This window comes from Asterias rubens, chromosome 19 (assembly GCF_902459465.1).
Source record: "Asterias rubens chromosome 19, eAstRub1.3, whole genome shotgun sequence".
Lineage (NCBI taxonomy): Eukaryota > Metazoa > Echinodermata > Asteroidea > Forcipulatida > Asteriidae > Asterias > Asterias rubens.
The window spans coordinates 6,210,314-6,226,156 of record NC_047080.1 but is presented as its reverse complement, the minus strand read 5'-3'; the positions used below and the strand labels follow the sequence as shown (position 1 = coordinate 6,226,156).

The window sequence follows — 15,843 nt, the reverse complement described above, 5'->3', positions numbered from 1 at the left end:
ACCCGTGAAAATTTGAGCCCATCGGTTGTCGAAGTTGCGAGCTAATAATGAAAGAAAAAACACCCTCGTCACACGAAGTTGTGTGCTTTCGGATGCTGGATTTCAAGACCTCAAATTCTAAACTTGAGGTCCTGAAATCAAATTTGTGGAAAATTACTTCTTCCTAAAATCTAAGTCACTTCAGAGGGAGCTGTTTCTCACAATGTTTTATACTATCAACCTCTCCCCATTACTTGTAATCAAGAAAGGTTTTATGATGATAATTATTTTGAGTAATTACCAAAAGTGTCCACTGCCTTTAAGAGAATAATAGTTTGAGAACATTTTGTTTTTCTAAACAGTGTTTATACTTTGTTGGTGGAAGGGCTTTGGGGTGAAAGTAAACAAAATTGCATTTTCAATTCTATATATAGCCCGTTGCCATGGTTAAGGCTCATTTTGTTTTTTGGCCATTTTAGGCCGATTTGGGGGTTTGAAAAACTGGTTTTTAACTCCACCCCACCAAAATGCAAAATTATTTCAAAAAACCTTTTATATCACTACAAAGTATCATCCTTGGCTCTTATGAATTTACACAGTTTTTGAGAAAGAAGTCATTTCTCACTGAAATATTTCAGTTGAATTTTGAGATCTCAATCAAGCATCTGAAAGCACACAACTTGTGTGACCAGGGTGTTTTTTTCTTCCATTGCAAATTTCCAATGTTTTTTTAGTTTTTAGTATTCATGTTGGGATACACCAAGTGAGAAGACTGATATTAAAACATTACGAAAGGTGTCCAGACCTGGTCGCTACTCTCTTATTCCCACTTCTTATTGCCCTTTTGTTAAAAAGCATAACAAAATATTGATTGCGTTACGCATAAAATAACACCACGCAATAAGCTCCCATGTCACGCCTATGTTTAAACACTTTTTACTGTGTTTATACATTTGTATCATCCGTTAAGACATCCTTACGTGATGCCCTCTCGACTAATCAGAATGGTTAAACTGTCCCTGGGATTTATGAATAACAATTGATACACTGAAACCAAACAAATCTATAGGTTGTAGGTTTGGACAAGTTTGGCAAAGCTTTCTTTACCTGTTGAAGTGTAAAAGCCACATCTAATTTAAGTAATGTTAGCTGCAGATAACATTGTCAGCCTGAAAATCAAGTACATTGTAGCGAGCCAAGCCTAATAATTGAAAAGGGTATAATTGTATATTTGGAAGCTTTATAAGTTCAATACGTTTCATTTAACCATATAAATGCTACATGTACTTGTGTGTACATGTAAGGTGTCCGTTGATGATTTTTTTTAGATCATAAGTTCATCAGTCTACTATTAAGCCCATTTATCGATCATAATAAATACACCTTTTTGAAATGTTCAGTTGTTATTTTTTGTTAAAGTATTTACTACTTTTCAGTTTGGCAGATGTTCATGAAATGCATGCATGAACACTGAACATCCCATCGTGGCAGCAATCAGACAAGACTTTTTTGTATGGCTCACAAAGCACTTACTCTTACAGTAGGAGCATATGTATTTCACTTTACATAAGTTAACTTCCCAGCAGATTTATAAATTGTAATCATTAGGCATTTAGTTATGGATGCACATATTTCTTGATACACCCCTGCGCCCTATTATGGACTGGTCTGATTAGAGTGGAGGGTGTCACATTCTGAGCAAAACAAGCAAACCATGCGTGTTAAGAACTTGCCTTTCACGTTTGAGTTACCTGCGCAAGTACTATTTTTCTATATTTCTAGTTTGTGCTCAGTACTGTACATACAGTACATCTTGAAAAGTGAAAACAAGATCTGGCACAGATATTTCAAAGGACAGAACAAAATTTAAGGTAAACAGTTTAATATGGTACTTAGTTATGATAGCAAAAATGTATCCAAGCAGTAAGAGTATTTTGTATTTTTTGTTTATTACAAAGCTCGGCGACCTTTCAACTTCCTCCTCCAAAGTACTAGAATGTTAGTACGGCAAAGACTTTTTCACTGTATGGGAAATTGTCAACAGGTGTCATACATGTATTTGCAACGGAAAAAGTGAGACATCTGATGCCACATTAATGTTACACCCAGCGCTAGAGCTATGGATGGGCCTGCAGCCCCCACCCCCTCACACACAATTTTTAAGTGCGCCATTAGGTGCCTCCCCCAACGAAAAAATCAGAATAGTGAAAAAAAGGTCAAAATAGTTACAAAACATACCAGGAAGCGCACGCCCACCCACCACTGGTAAATGCAATCCATTTAGTGCACACTGAACAATGCAGTGCCCGCATTTGGCGCATGCTGATCAATTCAAGGCATACAGCGTACACTGATCAAAGCAATGCATGCACCGTGTGAGAGGCATTCAGCAGACTACTAGCCTGTACATAAAAAACATAAAATTTAAATAACCACAATAAAGTTTTTACAACCACTTTTACCAACTCATCTTCAGCCAACCCAACTGAAGTTTGCCTGCATGCCTTTAAAACCAATTAACAAAAATATAAATAAGTGATTGTTACCTTTCGCTTCTTGACTGACTTGCTCTGTTTAATATGTGTATCTTCCACATCTTCTTGTGATTTGTCATCTTCTATTTCATCGCTGTCTGACTCCATCTGGAAATCTGCAGCTGAAACAATAAAAGGCAGTGGACACTATTAGAAATTACTCAAATAAATTGTTAGCATAAAAACTGACTTGGTAACAAGCAATGGAGAGCTGTTGATAGTATAAAACATTGTGAGAAACAGCTGACGTAACATATTTTTTGAGAAAGAAGTAATTTTCCACGAATTTGATTTCAAGACCTCAGAATTAGATTTTGAGGTCCCAAAATCAAGCATCTGAAAGCACAAAACTTTGTGTGACAAGGGTGTTTTTTCAATCATTATTATCTTGCAACTTTGACAACCAATTGAGGTCAAATTTCCACAGCAGTGCATCTTGGGAAATAAACATTGTTGCAAATAGTTATTGCCAAAGTGTGACTATTTGAAGTGTGATGACTAGTCGGGTAATAAATTTCACAAGTCACTCAGGCCTAATGTCATAAATGTCAACCCAAATAAACACACATGAGCTGAATTCAAAGACTAGTACATGACATTGTACATGTAGAATATAAATATTTGTGCACCTTTGTAAAAACAAAACAGCATCTTTAAATTACACCTTCGAATTAAAAACTCACTTTCTTTTATTTTCACTGATTCTCCTGCAGTTATAATAGGGTTTATATGCAGTAAACCGATTTAACACCGGGAAATATGCATAATTATAGTCACGTTGCACAGTCGGGGCTAAGCGACTGGGATTGTCAGGGCGCATTCAGACGTGGTTCCATTGTTCTTTTCAACCAACCAAAGCAATGCATTTTGGGGAAAGGGTGCTTGTCTTTCTGGGAACCGTCATAGAATATTCTGCCACCGAGGAGTTAAGATAGATTGTATAGTTGCGCAAAATTCGGTACCTTCTTGGCAACTCGCTGGAAGTGGGAACCAAATGGGAAGAAATCCAAGGGATACCTGATGATGAGGGCGAAGAGGGGCGGCTACAGAGAGTGGTGAAGCCGATGGCTTACTAGCCGGGCCAATCGGTCCATCGGGTGAGTCGCTACATTTTCAGACCTAATGCTGGGGCAAGTACAGCCCCAACAGTAACGCTAGTAGGTAACACGAGTACCGTGAATACGGAAAGGTTTCAAACATCTAGTGTGTATAAAGGGCTAATAATTGCGAACATCCCACAGATTAATAGTCACGATATTTCACGGCCTTTGTAGGTTACTCAGGGTATAACGGGCCAACATTCTCAAAGCACGAGTACAGGTACACAAGGACAAGAAAGGGCGAACAATCATAATTTTGCTGGCAGCTTGCCATTTAATATGAAAGTTAGTCAGAGCTTGTGTTAGTCAGGCCAATCAGGAATAAGTAACCCTAGTAGTTTAGTGTACAACTTGGCGAACTCTAGTCAATATTCAGGGTAATCCTTACATAACAGGGATGGGGCATGTAATAGGTTAGGAGGGACATCATCTTCAATAGAACTGGGTGGTGCCCAACTTTCAAATGCAGGGTGCAACATAAATACAGTAGGGAGCAGTAGCATGTAGGGGTCCATTGATTGCACAGCGGGCTCTTGAAGCATACCGATGGTGAATAACATGCAGCATATGAATTAGCCATCAACTCCCTTTAATCCATTGATACCGGTTTGTAGCGAATTGGGCGAGGGCCTACCGCTAACCTTAACATTTTAATAGTATTCATAGCGAGTTTGTGGATTTCGCTGTGATCTTATAAAGAAGAGTGATCCTATAGTAGTACAAATAGCGGTCAAGACACAATAATTTTTGCTGGCTGTAAACGAGGGGGGTTCTATAATATGGAAAGAAAATAAACACAGGCGTGCAATTACTTCTATACATACATGGACCTCTGCATTTTTTACTTATGCAGCAGTGTATTTGCGAGCTCATCTCCATAGAACACCTAGAATTGTTGAAATATTGTCAGATTGTACGCACAGAGAGCAGCAGCTCGTCAAATAAGGGGGGATGGCGCACTTTTAGAATGAGGCAGCAATTAACACCAGTTAGATCATGGGCATCAATAATTGACGATGAATTATGGGCATTGCACGTCACGGCACCATGTGTTCATCAAGCTCTAGAACAAAGTGTACATAAAGAATAGAAGGGCAATAGCAAGTTTCATTATAGCCTTTCGGAATGATTGATCATTATTAGGCACTAAATGGCCAGCTTCCATAAATCAAGTGGTAGCCTATTGCATAATATTAAAATTAAAGACCTTTGCATCTTCTTCCATTGGTACATACGTATTTGGTATTTCATATGTTTAATGAATAGGGTATGATGGCCTTAGCTTTCGATCCAAACCGGACATAGTTCAGAGGCATAAAACAAGTACAAACAAATACATCCATTTATAGAAAAAGAGAGGGGAAAGGGATTAAGGGAAGAAAGAAGCAGGAAAATAACAGCCAATCAAAGTTTCTATTTAAGAAACAATTGGTGGCTATGAACCAATACGAGTAAAGTGGCGAGGACAAAGGATGTTTCGTATGAAAGGATGGATTACTGGACCATAAAAGTGGTAAATGCATTGTTCGTTAACAATGCAGGGACACATGAAAGGGTAGAATTAGAGAACAAGTTGCATCATGATGCAACTAACAAGGGTCAATTAATAGAGAAAAGCAAGATCAAAGGTACGATGGTATTAAAAATAGGTATGGGGGGGGGGGGGTTACTTACATGAGATAGTTATAGTAACAAATATATAGGAACAACTTTAAAACTTTATACTTTATTTACAGAATATAAACAACATATAGTTCTCAGGCAGAAGTGAAGTGGGGGGTAATGGGAAGTTATTTAACACCAGTGTTTATGTTTAGTCCAAAGGGTTTGACTGTCTTGAGTTGGTGAATCCAGTGTGATGTTCTATGCTTGCAGTTATATTTCATATGTTCATAAATTGCACAATTGGGAGGATCCTACAGGTAGTTTCATTGTTTCTAAGATGAAAGAGTTTTGTAGACGCTTGGACCATCGGCAAGATTCAAGATGTCCCATTACATTTCCAGTGCTGAGCAGTCTGGTTAGTATTTTACCGCCAGTCTGCAAAATATTGAATTATTCGGTTGAGTCCCGGGGCGAATTAGAATAAATCTGCTTTATACTTGTTATGTATAAAGAGTTACACGGTTCAATGGTTCGGTGTGAACATTGAATAGGACTGGGTGCGGTACCCAGGGTAAGGCTTAGCTTGCTTATCAATATACACGTTAAAGTTTTGTTAATTTAGTCTTTTCTTAGTCAATCAAGTTGTCAGACGGGCGTGGCGTGCGGCTTCGAGTTTGGATCTATGGTATGTGTTATGTGTGGAAATAAATCTTATTTCGTGGGGTCAGAACTACATTAGGTAGACAGGCCCGCTGTTCTATGTGGAGAGTGAAGTGTGTTAGGAGCGTGGCGCTTCAAACTTTGTCAACACTAAAGTAGTTACTTAACTTTTTCAGAGTCAAGAGTTAAAACAACATTTGAGAGCCGAATTTATAAACAACTTATTCGAAAATTAATTGAAATTATGTAGTAAGAGAGAGAATCACACACATTTAATTCCAAAATCAGTTGTTTAATTTTAATAGACCGTGTCTTACCTTCAAATATACGACGGCGCCGACGGGCACTGACGTGATGCCTTCGGAAGTAACGACAATTCACGGTGTTGCCGTGCCCTTTTTTTATCGAACTGCCGGCGTTGGTCCGTTTGTAAAATTGTTATATATGCATACTAAATGTCCGCTCATGTGTTCACACGTTTACGGTTGAGAATAAATGAGATAATCATCGAAAAAATCACTAGAAAGTCCTGCAAAACACAGCCCTACCACTCCGCGATCACAATTTCTACAACGCACGCAGCAGTCACACAGTTTCCAATAAAGGCTCGTAGTCTTTTTACTTTGCATTCTACTATAAAGGCAATAAACATTGAACGCTAGAACGCCCTATATTGGCGAAAAATCACAGTGCATCATGCGATACCACCTTGATCAAAGACCGCATGTGTTTGTGCATGCTTGGGCAAATGGGTTTTCCCCCCGAATTGCAATAACCACCAACGCTGGTGTGCACGCTTACTGTACAACAGCATAGTCTTCGCTGGTACGCATGTAATAGCCGCCGACAGCTTGGTCAGCGAAGCATAAAATTAAAGTTCCTCGGAAATGTTAGATCGTTATGAAAACAACACAACATGTAGGCTTTATTTTACCAAAATGAAAGATTATTTTACTGAATAACGTAAGATTTTGTTCTTCCTTGTTTTGTTTTGTCTTGCGGGGTATTTTTGCCAAGTTAAAAATGCTGTGATGAAGAAGCTTTGATTTTGATCACAAGCGCGATTGGAAATTGCATCTTAAACAGCCGATAGGCTGGGGCAGCAGTTTCTTTTGAGGTTTTACTTTGTGCGCGCCGCGGGGTCGTGAACTTCTGCGGCGGGCAGCTGATGGCGAAACACAAAAGAACAATCAGACATACTTGGTTGTAAAAAGTATTTTATTTAATAGGGCAACTCAAATTGATGAAACTACATACATGTTATGATGACGGCTTTTCTGACACTCAATCACAGATTTCTTTTTAATAATCGAACACTCTTTTGGTATTTTCGATATCATTTAGGAACATTGAAATTTTCAAAACATCAAAAATTTTCGATATATCGAAAACATCACAATTTTCAATATTTCGATATGATTAAAAAAGTGACATCGGCGATTTCGATGTCAAAAAAATATCGAGTTTTTGAGTATTATGATACATCGACGGACGTTAGATTCAACACACTTTGATTCCCATTCATAAATACATTTTCGGTCAAAAAGCATCAACACTTTTTGGTAAAAAAATAAAATAAATGCAAAATTATAATTGTTCAATGATTTCTTTCAACACAACACCCCTTCAGCTTGGAAATGGTAAGTCCCTCGGGTAAACAACTCCTTATAAGGGAATGCTGTTTGCGTCGCGCGTATTGTGTCATGTGGCACAGCTGTCCCAGCCGTTGCTCTCGACCAATAGGAATGAAGAAACTGTCCTCTTAGCACAGGTGCAAGCTCGCGTGTCACGCCCATGTTTCAACACATTTTACTGGTCATAACCAAAGGTTTATACACATCCATGTGACGGGCTCTCCACCAATAGGAATAGCAAAACTGTCTGAGGTATTTAAGAATAAGATATAACAAAGGACATACCTGGTAAGAGGTCAGACATACTATCATCAGATTCTCCATCAGATGCCTCAGAGTCTGTATTGTTTCTTCTGGCTTCTTTCTCACCATCCCATTCCATTCTATCTTTACGAGGTATTTTACCACAAGGTTTGAAAGGTATTCCAAGACTCTTGCACTCATTGTCTGTAAAAGTCACAATTCAAGAAAGTCTCAAAATAGATACAGAAAACTTCCAAATTACAAAAGTGTCTTTCATTAATGCGGTACCCTTTGTCCCGCTTTTCTTATTGTACAATATGGCAATTGAAATGTTACGTACTTACACCGCGTTCACACTTGATCCTGCTTGGAGGATCAAAGAAGGATCTGATCTCAAAAGGGCGAGCAAAGGGAGATCACTGGCTAGTGTGAACGCGATCAGGATCAGGATCAGATCCTCCTTTTTTATCTCCCTTTGTTGCGAGACCAAAGGGAGATCAGATCCCGCAAAGGCGATCAAAAAACAAGTGTGAACGCAGATCGCGATCAGATCCTGCAATTTAAGCTGCTCATCATGCTGTGTAATCTTACTCCATGGTGTAATGCACATGGGGATTGTTTACATTGTGCATGTGCATTCTATCGTGAACAGGTCCCCGACCCCATACTTCGCCTCACACCTGTTACCAACATCACATACCCTAACTCACACGTTTTGCGTCCTCCATAATTTTCAGTACCGACCTTTTTCATTCATCATCTAACTTAGCATACTTTTAGCATTCAAACAAATTATTTGCCAATATATTTTGTATACAGTTTTAACATAGGGAAGTTATTGTCAGTTTGGTCCGTTTTGTGTCTGAATTTTCGTTGAGTTCCTGTTATTTCAGGGAACACACAATCAATGACCTCACTCAGTAACTTTTGCAGTGAGCTGAACTAAACTTCCGTTTATGAGATCAATGTGAGATCACACTCAAGTGTGAATGCGGCACAAAAATGCTTGATCTCGCTTTCGGGATCTGATCCGCCTTGGATCCTTGTAGGAGGATCTAGTGAAAACGCGGTGACAGTGAGTGCAACACCTTTGTACATATGCTACACAATGGCATGTCCAGGTGAGTTAAAACACCACCTGTTGTGGACACACCTGTTGCGGACAATTTTCTAAATCCATTTGATCTTACTAATTGTACATGAATTTCAGTTAACGTTTTACCCTTTTAATATCTTTTAATGCTTTAAAGCACTGTTTACTCAGTTCTTGACCGAAATGTGAAAACAAAACAAAATTCCAAGGGAAAATCACTCGGCTGGGTTTCTGACTGGGTTCAACCCCGAGACACTTGCAAGCTACAATCCCGGCCATATCTCGTTGGGCCCCACTGCCCCCTTTCAATGTTGGTTCCATTTGCCGACTGTCTTCCGAATTACAATCAACATTGAGCGGGGGCGGGGGGTGCAAATATCTTGAATGTGAATGTGAATGGGAAGTGCACAGGGAACTGTTGTATCAGGAAAGGGTGGCCCAAGCATTTTGGCCGGGATTGTAGAGTTTACCACTAGACCACAGAGCTAACCACATCTCAGAAATGATATCAGTACTCACACTTTGCTAAAGCCCTTGTGTATTTCTTGCCTTTAATGTGTCTTTGTACATCAACTGGTAGTCTGGTCATGTGACGTAGAGTTAGAGTGCAGAATAACTGGTGTCTACATATCAATAAGCAAATACAGATAAACTGGTCAAATTCAATTCATAAAACATGTCACACTAAATTATAATGAAAGACTTAATTGGGGTTGAACAAACAAAGACAAATAGGACCCCCCCCCCCAACATCATAGGGCTATAGATGTAGCTCAGTTGTTTTAGCACCGGTATGTTTCAATTCAATTGAAATTATATCTACATTTATTTCCCAAAAAAGAAGAAGTATAATAATCAAATTAAGTACAACTGTTTTTAGTCAAAGACAGTCAAGGACAGATTGAAAAAAAAAATAATGAAAATGAAATGTAAAAAAATATAATGTAATGAAAAGGCTCACAGAGCAAACCAATGCGGAAACATTACGAAAGCCAGAAGGGCTTGTGATGAAATGCCTGACAAATACAAGAATAAGCAATAAATAAAACTGAACTTGCGGGTACAACCATGTAAATGTAGTAATGTGTAATTCTCTTTTGATGGAGTATCTGCCCTTAAAAGAGCCGGTTTGGTCTCGACAAGCAGAGTGTAATGTTTGAAACATCGAGACCAAACCAGCTATTTTCAGAGCCAACACTCACTCAAAATGAAATTATTACATGGTTCTACTGAGAGCTTTCTCCTGAAGACGCGCAGAGTATACTTTTTGAAACGTTGAGACTAAACCGGCTCTTTTCAGAGCAAACACTCCTTCAAAAGAGAACTATTACATGGTTGTGCCCACAAGTTTACTGTAATTCAGTTTATTCTTATCCTCAAAACCATCAAAAGCTTTAAACAATCTGGTGGTTAATGATTCAAATCAAGCTCTGGTAAATTTTGTCTTTGTTTAACACCAAAGTCACTTATTGGTGTTAGGTTTGTTTATTTATTTGTTTATTTATTTACATTTTCAGATTAAATGTTACACTGTACTTTAGACTAGGACTCAGATTCAACTAAAGTGAATCAAGATTTGGACTCAGACTTACATGTATAGACACAGGGATTAATAACTCAAATACAAGACTTGTTAAACATTCCATGAACATGTCAGTCATGAAATAATATTAAAAGTGCCAATCCTTGCAAACTTACCCACGACCCTTTTTTTTGCTTGGTACAATGTGTGGCTTGAACTGCTCCAAGTCACAGCCACTGAATTCTCGGAGCCGCTGATACTTCCTGCCGCTCGTGTAGCTTTCCATAGCAGCTATCTTGCATGGCATCTCATGACCAGTAAGACTGCACTGAACCTTTTAATAAATCAGTTTGGATCGTTAAAAAAAGACTTAAAAGAAAGTAATTTTGTAACTGTCTGTCAACAGCTGCCGTGTCTTGTAACACAAGTAATAAGTTAATTGTATCTAAACTTTGCATTAACGTCATTGTTGGCAAGGCATTTTTCATTGGTGAAAGCAGTTAAATTGCTGGAAAATTGTGGAAAGAAAATGTTAAGGGTAATACGTGTACATGTAGATGTTAAATCATGAGTAAAACCAAAATTAGTATTCTTTATCTCCTGATACAAAGTTAACTACCAGACTACCGTGGCATCTCTCTCCTCTCCATTGCTGGGGAGATATTTGCTTGTGCTTTACTCAATCGCCTCATCGCCACTGTATCAAAGAAAAATCTACCTGAGTCTCAGTGTGGCTTTCGTCCTGGACGTAGTACCATCGATATGATCTTCACTGTACGTCAGGTTCAGGAAAAGTGCATCGAACAAAACCTGGACCTCTTCATGGTCTTCATAAATCTGACCAAGGCTTTTGACACAGTCAGTAGAGAAGGGCTCTGGTCTATACTTTAAAAACGTGGGTGTCCTCGAAAGTTTTTCAAAATGATTCGCCTCTTCCATGATGTCATGAATGGTCTTGTAATCTCGAAGGGGGAAACTTCCCAGCCATTCAAGATCTCATGGTGTAAAGCAGGGCTGTGTACTGGCACATGTTCTCTTCTTCTCTAGTATGCTCAACCATGCTGTACGTGACCTTGAGCTTGGAGTATAAAAAATCTGAAGTATAGGCTGGATGGTTCTCTTTTTGACCTTCGCCGTCTGAATGTCAAGACAAAGACAACCAAGACGAACATCACTAATGCACTTTTTGCCGATGACTGTGCATTCATGGCACACAAGGAATCAGACCTTTCAGCTGATTGTTGACAAGTTTGCAGAAGCCTCGCAACTTTTTGGCCTTACCATCAGCCTTGGAAAGACAGAGGTGCCGTACTAACCTACTTCGATAGCTGTACCTCCACCTTCAATTTCCATTGATGATAGAAAGCTCAAGACAGTGGAAAGCTTCAAGTATCTGGGCAGTGTTATCTCTAATTATGGCTCTCTTGACAAAGATATCAGCACCAGGATCTGCATGGGTAGTCGAGCCCTTGGACGCCTGCGTGCACGGGTTCTGAACCAACACAGCATAAAGCTGTCTACCAAAGTAAAGGTTTACAAGGCAATCGTCCTCACAAGTCTGCTAAATGGATGTGAAACTTGGACCTTGTACAGAAGACACCTGAAAATGCTGGAACGCTTCCACATGCGCAGCCTGAGATCCATCCTTGGTGCACGGTGGCAAGATCGAGTCACAAACCTCGAGATCCTTCACAAGGCAGAGAGCCAAAGCATCGAAGCCATCATCTTGAAAGCCCAGCTCAGATGGACTGGTCACGTCATCCGAATGGAAGATTCCAGGCTACCAAAGCAGATGTTCTATGGAGAGCTCACTCTTGGTAGAAGAGTTGGAACAGTGTGCTCAGGATCGCACAGGTTGGCGCGCCCTCACGCGTCGTCAGGCCCTTGTCAGCTTCGAGGAGCAGAGTAGAGCTGGCCTAATCACCGCCCGAGAGAGGAAAAAGGCTGCAGCTGCAGCTATGCCAGCTGAACCCGGACAGTTTCCATGCCCCAACTGTGGGCGGCTATGGCGCTCTCGATTGGATTGTACACATGTAGTCGCATGCGGACACACTGAATGTGCAAAGACATCAACACCGGATACAATGGACAACCTACTAACTAATGTGACTGTGAATTTTTTCACAGAACTCGGAAAAATACCGAGTATACAGTGCTATCACACATTAATATTCAACTCAAGGCCTACCTAACAAGCTTGTACTTGTGCTTGTACAAATCAAAACATCTCATACTCAACCAGCCAAGTACTCAAACAACTCATAATGGACAAGCTTGAACTCCATTTAACTCATACTAAACCAGCTTGAACTCACAACTAACTCATACTAACCCAGCTTGTACTCAAACCAACTCTTACTCAACCAGCTTATACTCCAACCAACTCATACTAAACCAGTTTGTACTCAACCCAAGTCATACTAAAGCAGCTTGAACTCCAACCAACTCATACTAAACCAGCTTGAACTCCCAACTAACTCATACTAACCCAGCTTGTACTCAAACCAACTCTTACTCAACCAGCTTATACTCCAACCAACTCATACTAAACCAGTTTGTACTCAACCCAAGTCATACTAAAGCAGCTTGAACTCCAACCAACTCATACTAAACCAGCTTGAACTCCAACCATTCATACTAAACCTGCTTCTACTCCATCCAACTCATACTAAACCAGCTTGTACTCAACCCAAGTCATACTTAACCAGCTTAAACTCCAACCAACTCATACTAAACCAGCTTGTACTCATCAACCAACTCGTTCTAAACCAGCTTGTACTCAACCCAAGTCATACTAAACCAGCTTGTACTCAACCCAAGTCATACTAAACCAGCTTGTACTCCAACCAACTCATACTAAACCAGCTTGCACTCCAACTAACTTATACTAAACCAGCTTGTACTCAACCCAAGTCATACTAAACCAGCTTGTATTCCAACCAACTCATTCTAAACCAGCTTGTACTCCAACCAACTCATACTAAACCAGCCTGCACTCCAACTAACTCATACTAACCCAGCTTGAACTCCAACCAACTCATACTAAACCAGCTTGTACTCAACCCAAGTCATACTAAACCAGCTTGTATCCAACCAACTCATACTAACCCAGCTGGAACTCCAACCAACTCATACTAAAGCAGCTTGTACCCCAACCAACTCATACTAAACCAGCTTGTACCCCAACCAACTCATACTAAACCAGCTTGTACTCCAACCAACTCATACTAAACCAGCTTGTACTCAACCCAAGTCATACTTAACCAGCTTGTACTCAACCCAGGTCATACAAAACCAGCTTGTAATCAACCCAGGTCATACTAAACCAGCTTGTGCTTTAACCAACTCATACTAAACCAGCTTGTACTCAACCGCACTCATACCAAACCAGCTTGTACTCGACCCAACTCATACTAAACCAGCTTGTACTCAACCCAAGTCATACTAAACCAGCTTGTACTCAACCCAAGTCATAGTAAACCAGCTTGTGCTTTAACCAACGCATACTAAACCAGCTTGTACTCAACCCAACTCATACTAAACCAGCTACTAAAGCAGCTTGTACTCCAACCAACTCATACTAAACCAGCTACTAAACCAGCTTGTCTCCATTCAATTCATACTAAACCAGCTTGTACTCAACCCAACTCATACTAAACCAGCTTGAAGTCCAACCAACTCAAATTAAGCCAGCTTGAACTCCAACTAATTCATACGATACAATAAATATTTGACTGAGTTGGAATGATTATTCTGAAATCCATTTTGTGTGGCGGCTTAGTGAATGTTCACCCATGTCGCATTCAAGACCCAAAATGTTAAACCCATATAAAGGCTCATGGGGGACCCTTATACATTTTGAAGTAGGTCCCCCCCCCACTCTCCCCCCCCCACCCCACTTCCCCCCCCCCCAACTGCCTGACTTCTTTGTTAGTTGCTGGTCTTTGTTCGTCCCTGTTTACCTCCAGCTCCAGTCCATCCAGTCCACCTACTTCTAGAAACTACAAGGCTCCTCCGTGAGCCTTATAGGGGTCTAATATTTTGGGCCTCCTTAATGCTATACGTTTTTAAAAACAGACGTTGGTAGATAAAAGTTTTACGACCATTAGCCACCAATAACTGAAGTTTCCTTTGTACTATACAACAAAACATTCTCCGCACACTCAATATTACTTCATAATGTTTACATTGCCTTTTTGTTGAGTGAAATTAAAAAACATCTTCATAAAATACTTATTTCTGCTCGGTACTCACTGTTGTTTTTCCCAGCCAATATCGCCCCCTAGCAAAGTCGTCAAAGTGTGCTAATTAGCTCAGCTCGCGACGGCGAGGTCGAAGTGTCGTCTTTAGTTAGGGTTAGGGGGCCTAAATTTAGCCTAAGGGTAAAAAGGGTTAGGGTTAGGGTAATTGTTTTAACTATTTTTTTTACCAAGAATGTAGCCTTAATCATTTTTCCGAAGTTGTGGGGGCGAACAACATCTGGGGGCGACTTTGCTAGCTAGGGTGCGACATTGCTAGGGGGCGACATTGTTTGGGGGCGACATTGCCAGGGGGCGACTTTGTTTCAACCCGGGGCGAGCCGGGTAGGGGGCAACTTTGCAGGGGGGCGACTTTGTTGGGGGCAACTTGTCAGGTGGCGAGATGACCATCATAGGGTGCGTTCGTTTAGCTTCCCTGAGTCGACCCGGTGTGTGGCAGGTTTTTTTCCCGATAACTTTCCGTATGGCGCCACCACTTATTCACGCTTTTTTACAAAAAGGGATATCTCATTGAGGTAAATTAGATACTATTTATTTCATATCGAATGGAAAAGTGGTGGCGCCATACGGAAACTTTTCCTTTTTTCCCCAGGAACAACGTGAGTAATTATCTGCACACGTTCGTCCTGGAAAAACATTAAAACGCCACACACCGGGGTCGACCCCGGGAAGCTAAACGAACGCACCCCAGCCCACCTTGTTGAGCTGTTAATGGCTCCGCTTTTAACATCGGCTTTTAACATCGGTCTCCGATGTTAAACAGCTCAACAAGGTGGGCTAGATTCCTAGAACGCACCCATACATCCGTCATCATAGCATTCGTCCACAAAACACAGGTCCATGTTTTTGATAGATTAAAAATATAAACATCGTTGTAATGATTACCTTCCCAGTCCCGATAAAACTCAATGAAGGGTGCATCCTCAGGAACATTTGTACGTCTTTTGAAAGTGTCATTAAATGATGTAAATCACCATCATCATGACCATGTGCTTCAGAAGTTGTTTTGCTGGGCGCCGCCATTTTGAATCGACCGCAAAATTATTGTTTCTGAATGTTGGAGCGGAGCTAGACTTGATATTCAAGTGCCGTTCTAGTGCGACAGGTCCTTAACCATCCGCCGTAAATGGCGCGATTTTTCCCGCTAGCTAAAAAAAAAAAAAAAAACGCGTCGATCCCGCGCGCGTGAGCGGAACACCGGAAAGCATCACAAA

At 40.4% G+C, this 15,843-nt stretch overlaps 1 protein-coding gene across 1 annotated transcript; it reads right to left on the bottom strand.

Moving 5' to 3' along the window:
- Window positions 1–2,333: 2,333 nt before the first annotated feature.
- LOC117303322 (surfeit locus protein 2-like) lies at window positions 2,334–15,755 on the bottom strand. Its single transcript, XM_033787489.1, has 6 exons — window positions 15,515–15,755; window positions 10,547–10,704; window positions 9,368–9,471; window positions 7,798–7,959; window positions 2,526–2,635; window positions 2,334–2,381 (listed from the first exon to the last, which is right to left on the bottom strand). The coding sequence occupies exons 1-6, from the start codon at window positions 15,650–15,652 to the stop codon at window positions 2,334–2,336; spliced, it is 720 nt and encodes a 239-aa protein (XP_033643380.1). The 5' UTR covers window positions 15,653–15,755.
- Between the last annotated feature and the right edge of the window lie 88 nt (window positions 15,756–15,843).

Bases quoted from the DNA above. Each gene is read 5' to 3' on its own strand.
- LOC117303322 (XM_033787489.1), bottom strand. From the start codon at position 15,652: ATGGCGGCGCCCAGCAAAACAACTTCTGAAGCACATGGTCATGATGAT. The intron at 10,705-15,514 runs GTAATCATTACA...ATTTATTAAAAG, and splicing joins GTTTTATCGGGACTGGGAAG to GTTCAGTGCAGTCTTACTGG. The intron at 9,472-10,546 runs GTAAGTTTGCAA...ATTGATATGTAG, and splicing joins AGCAAAAAAAAGGGTCGTGG to ACACCAGTTATTCTGCACTC.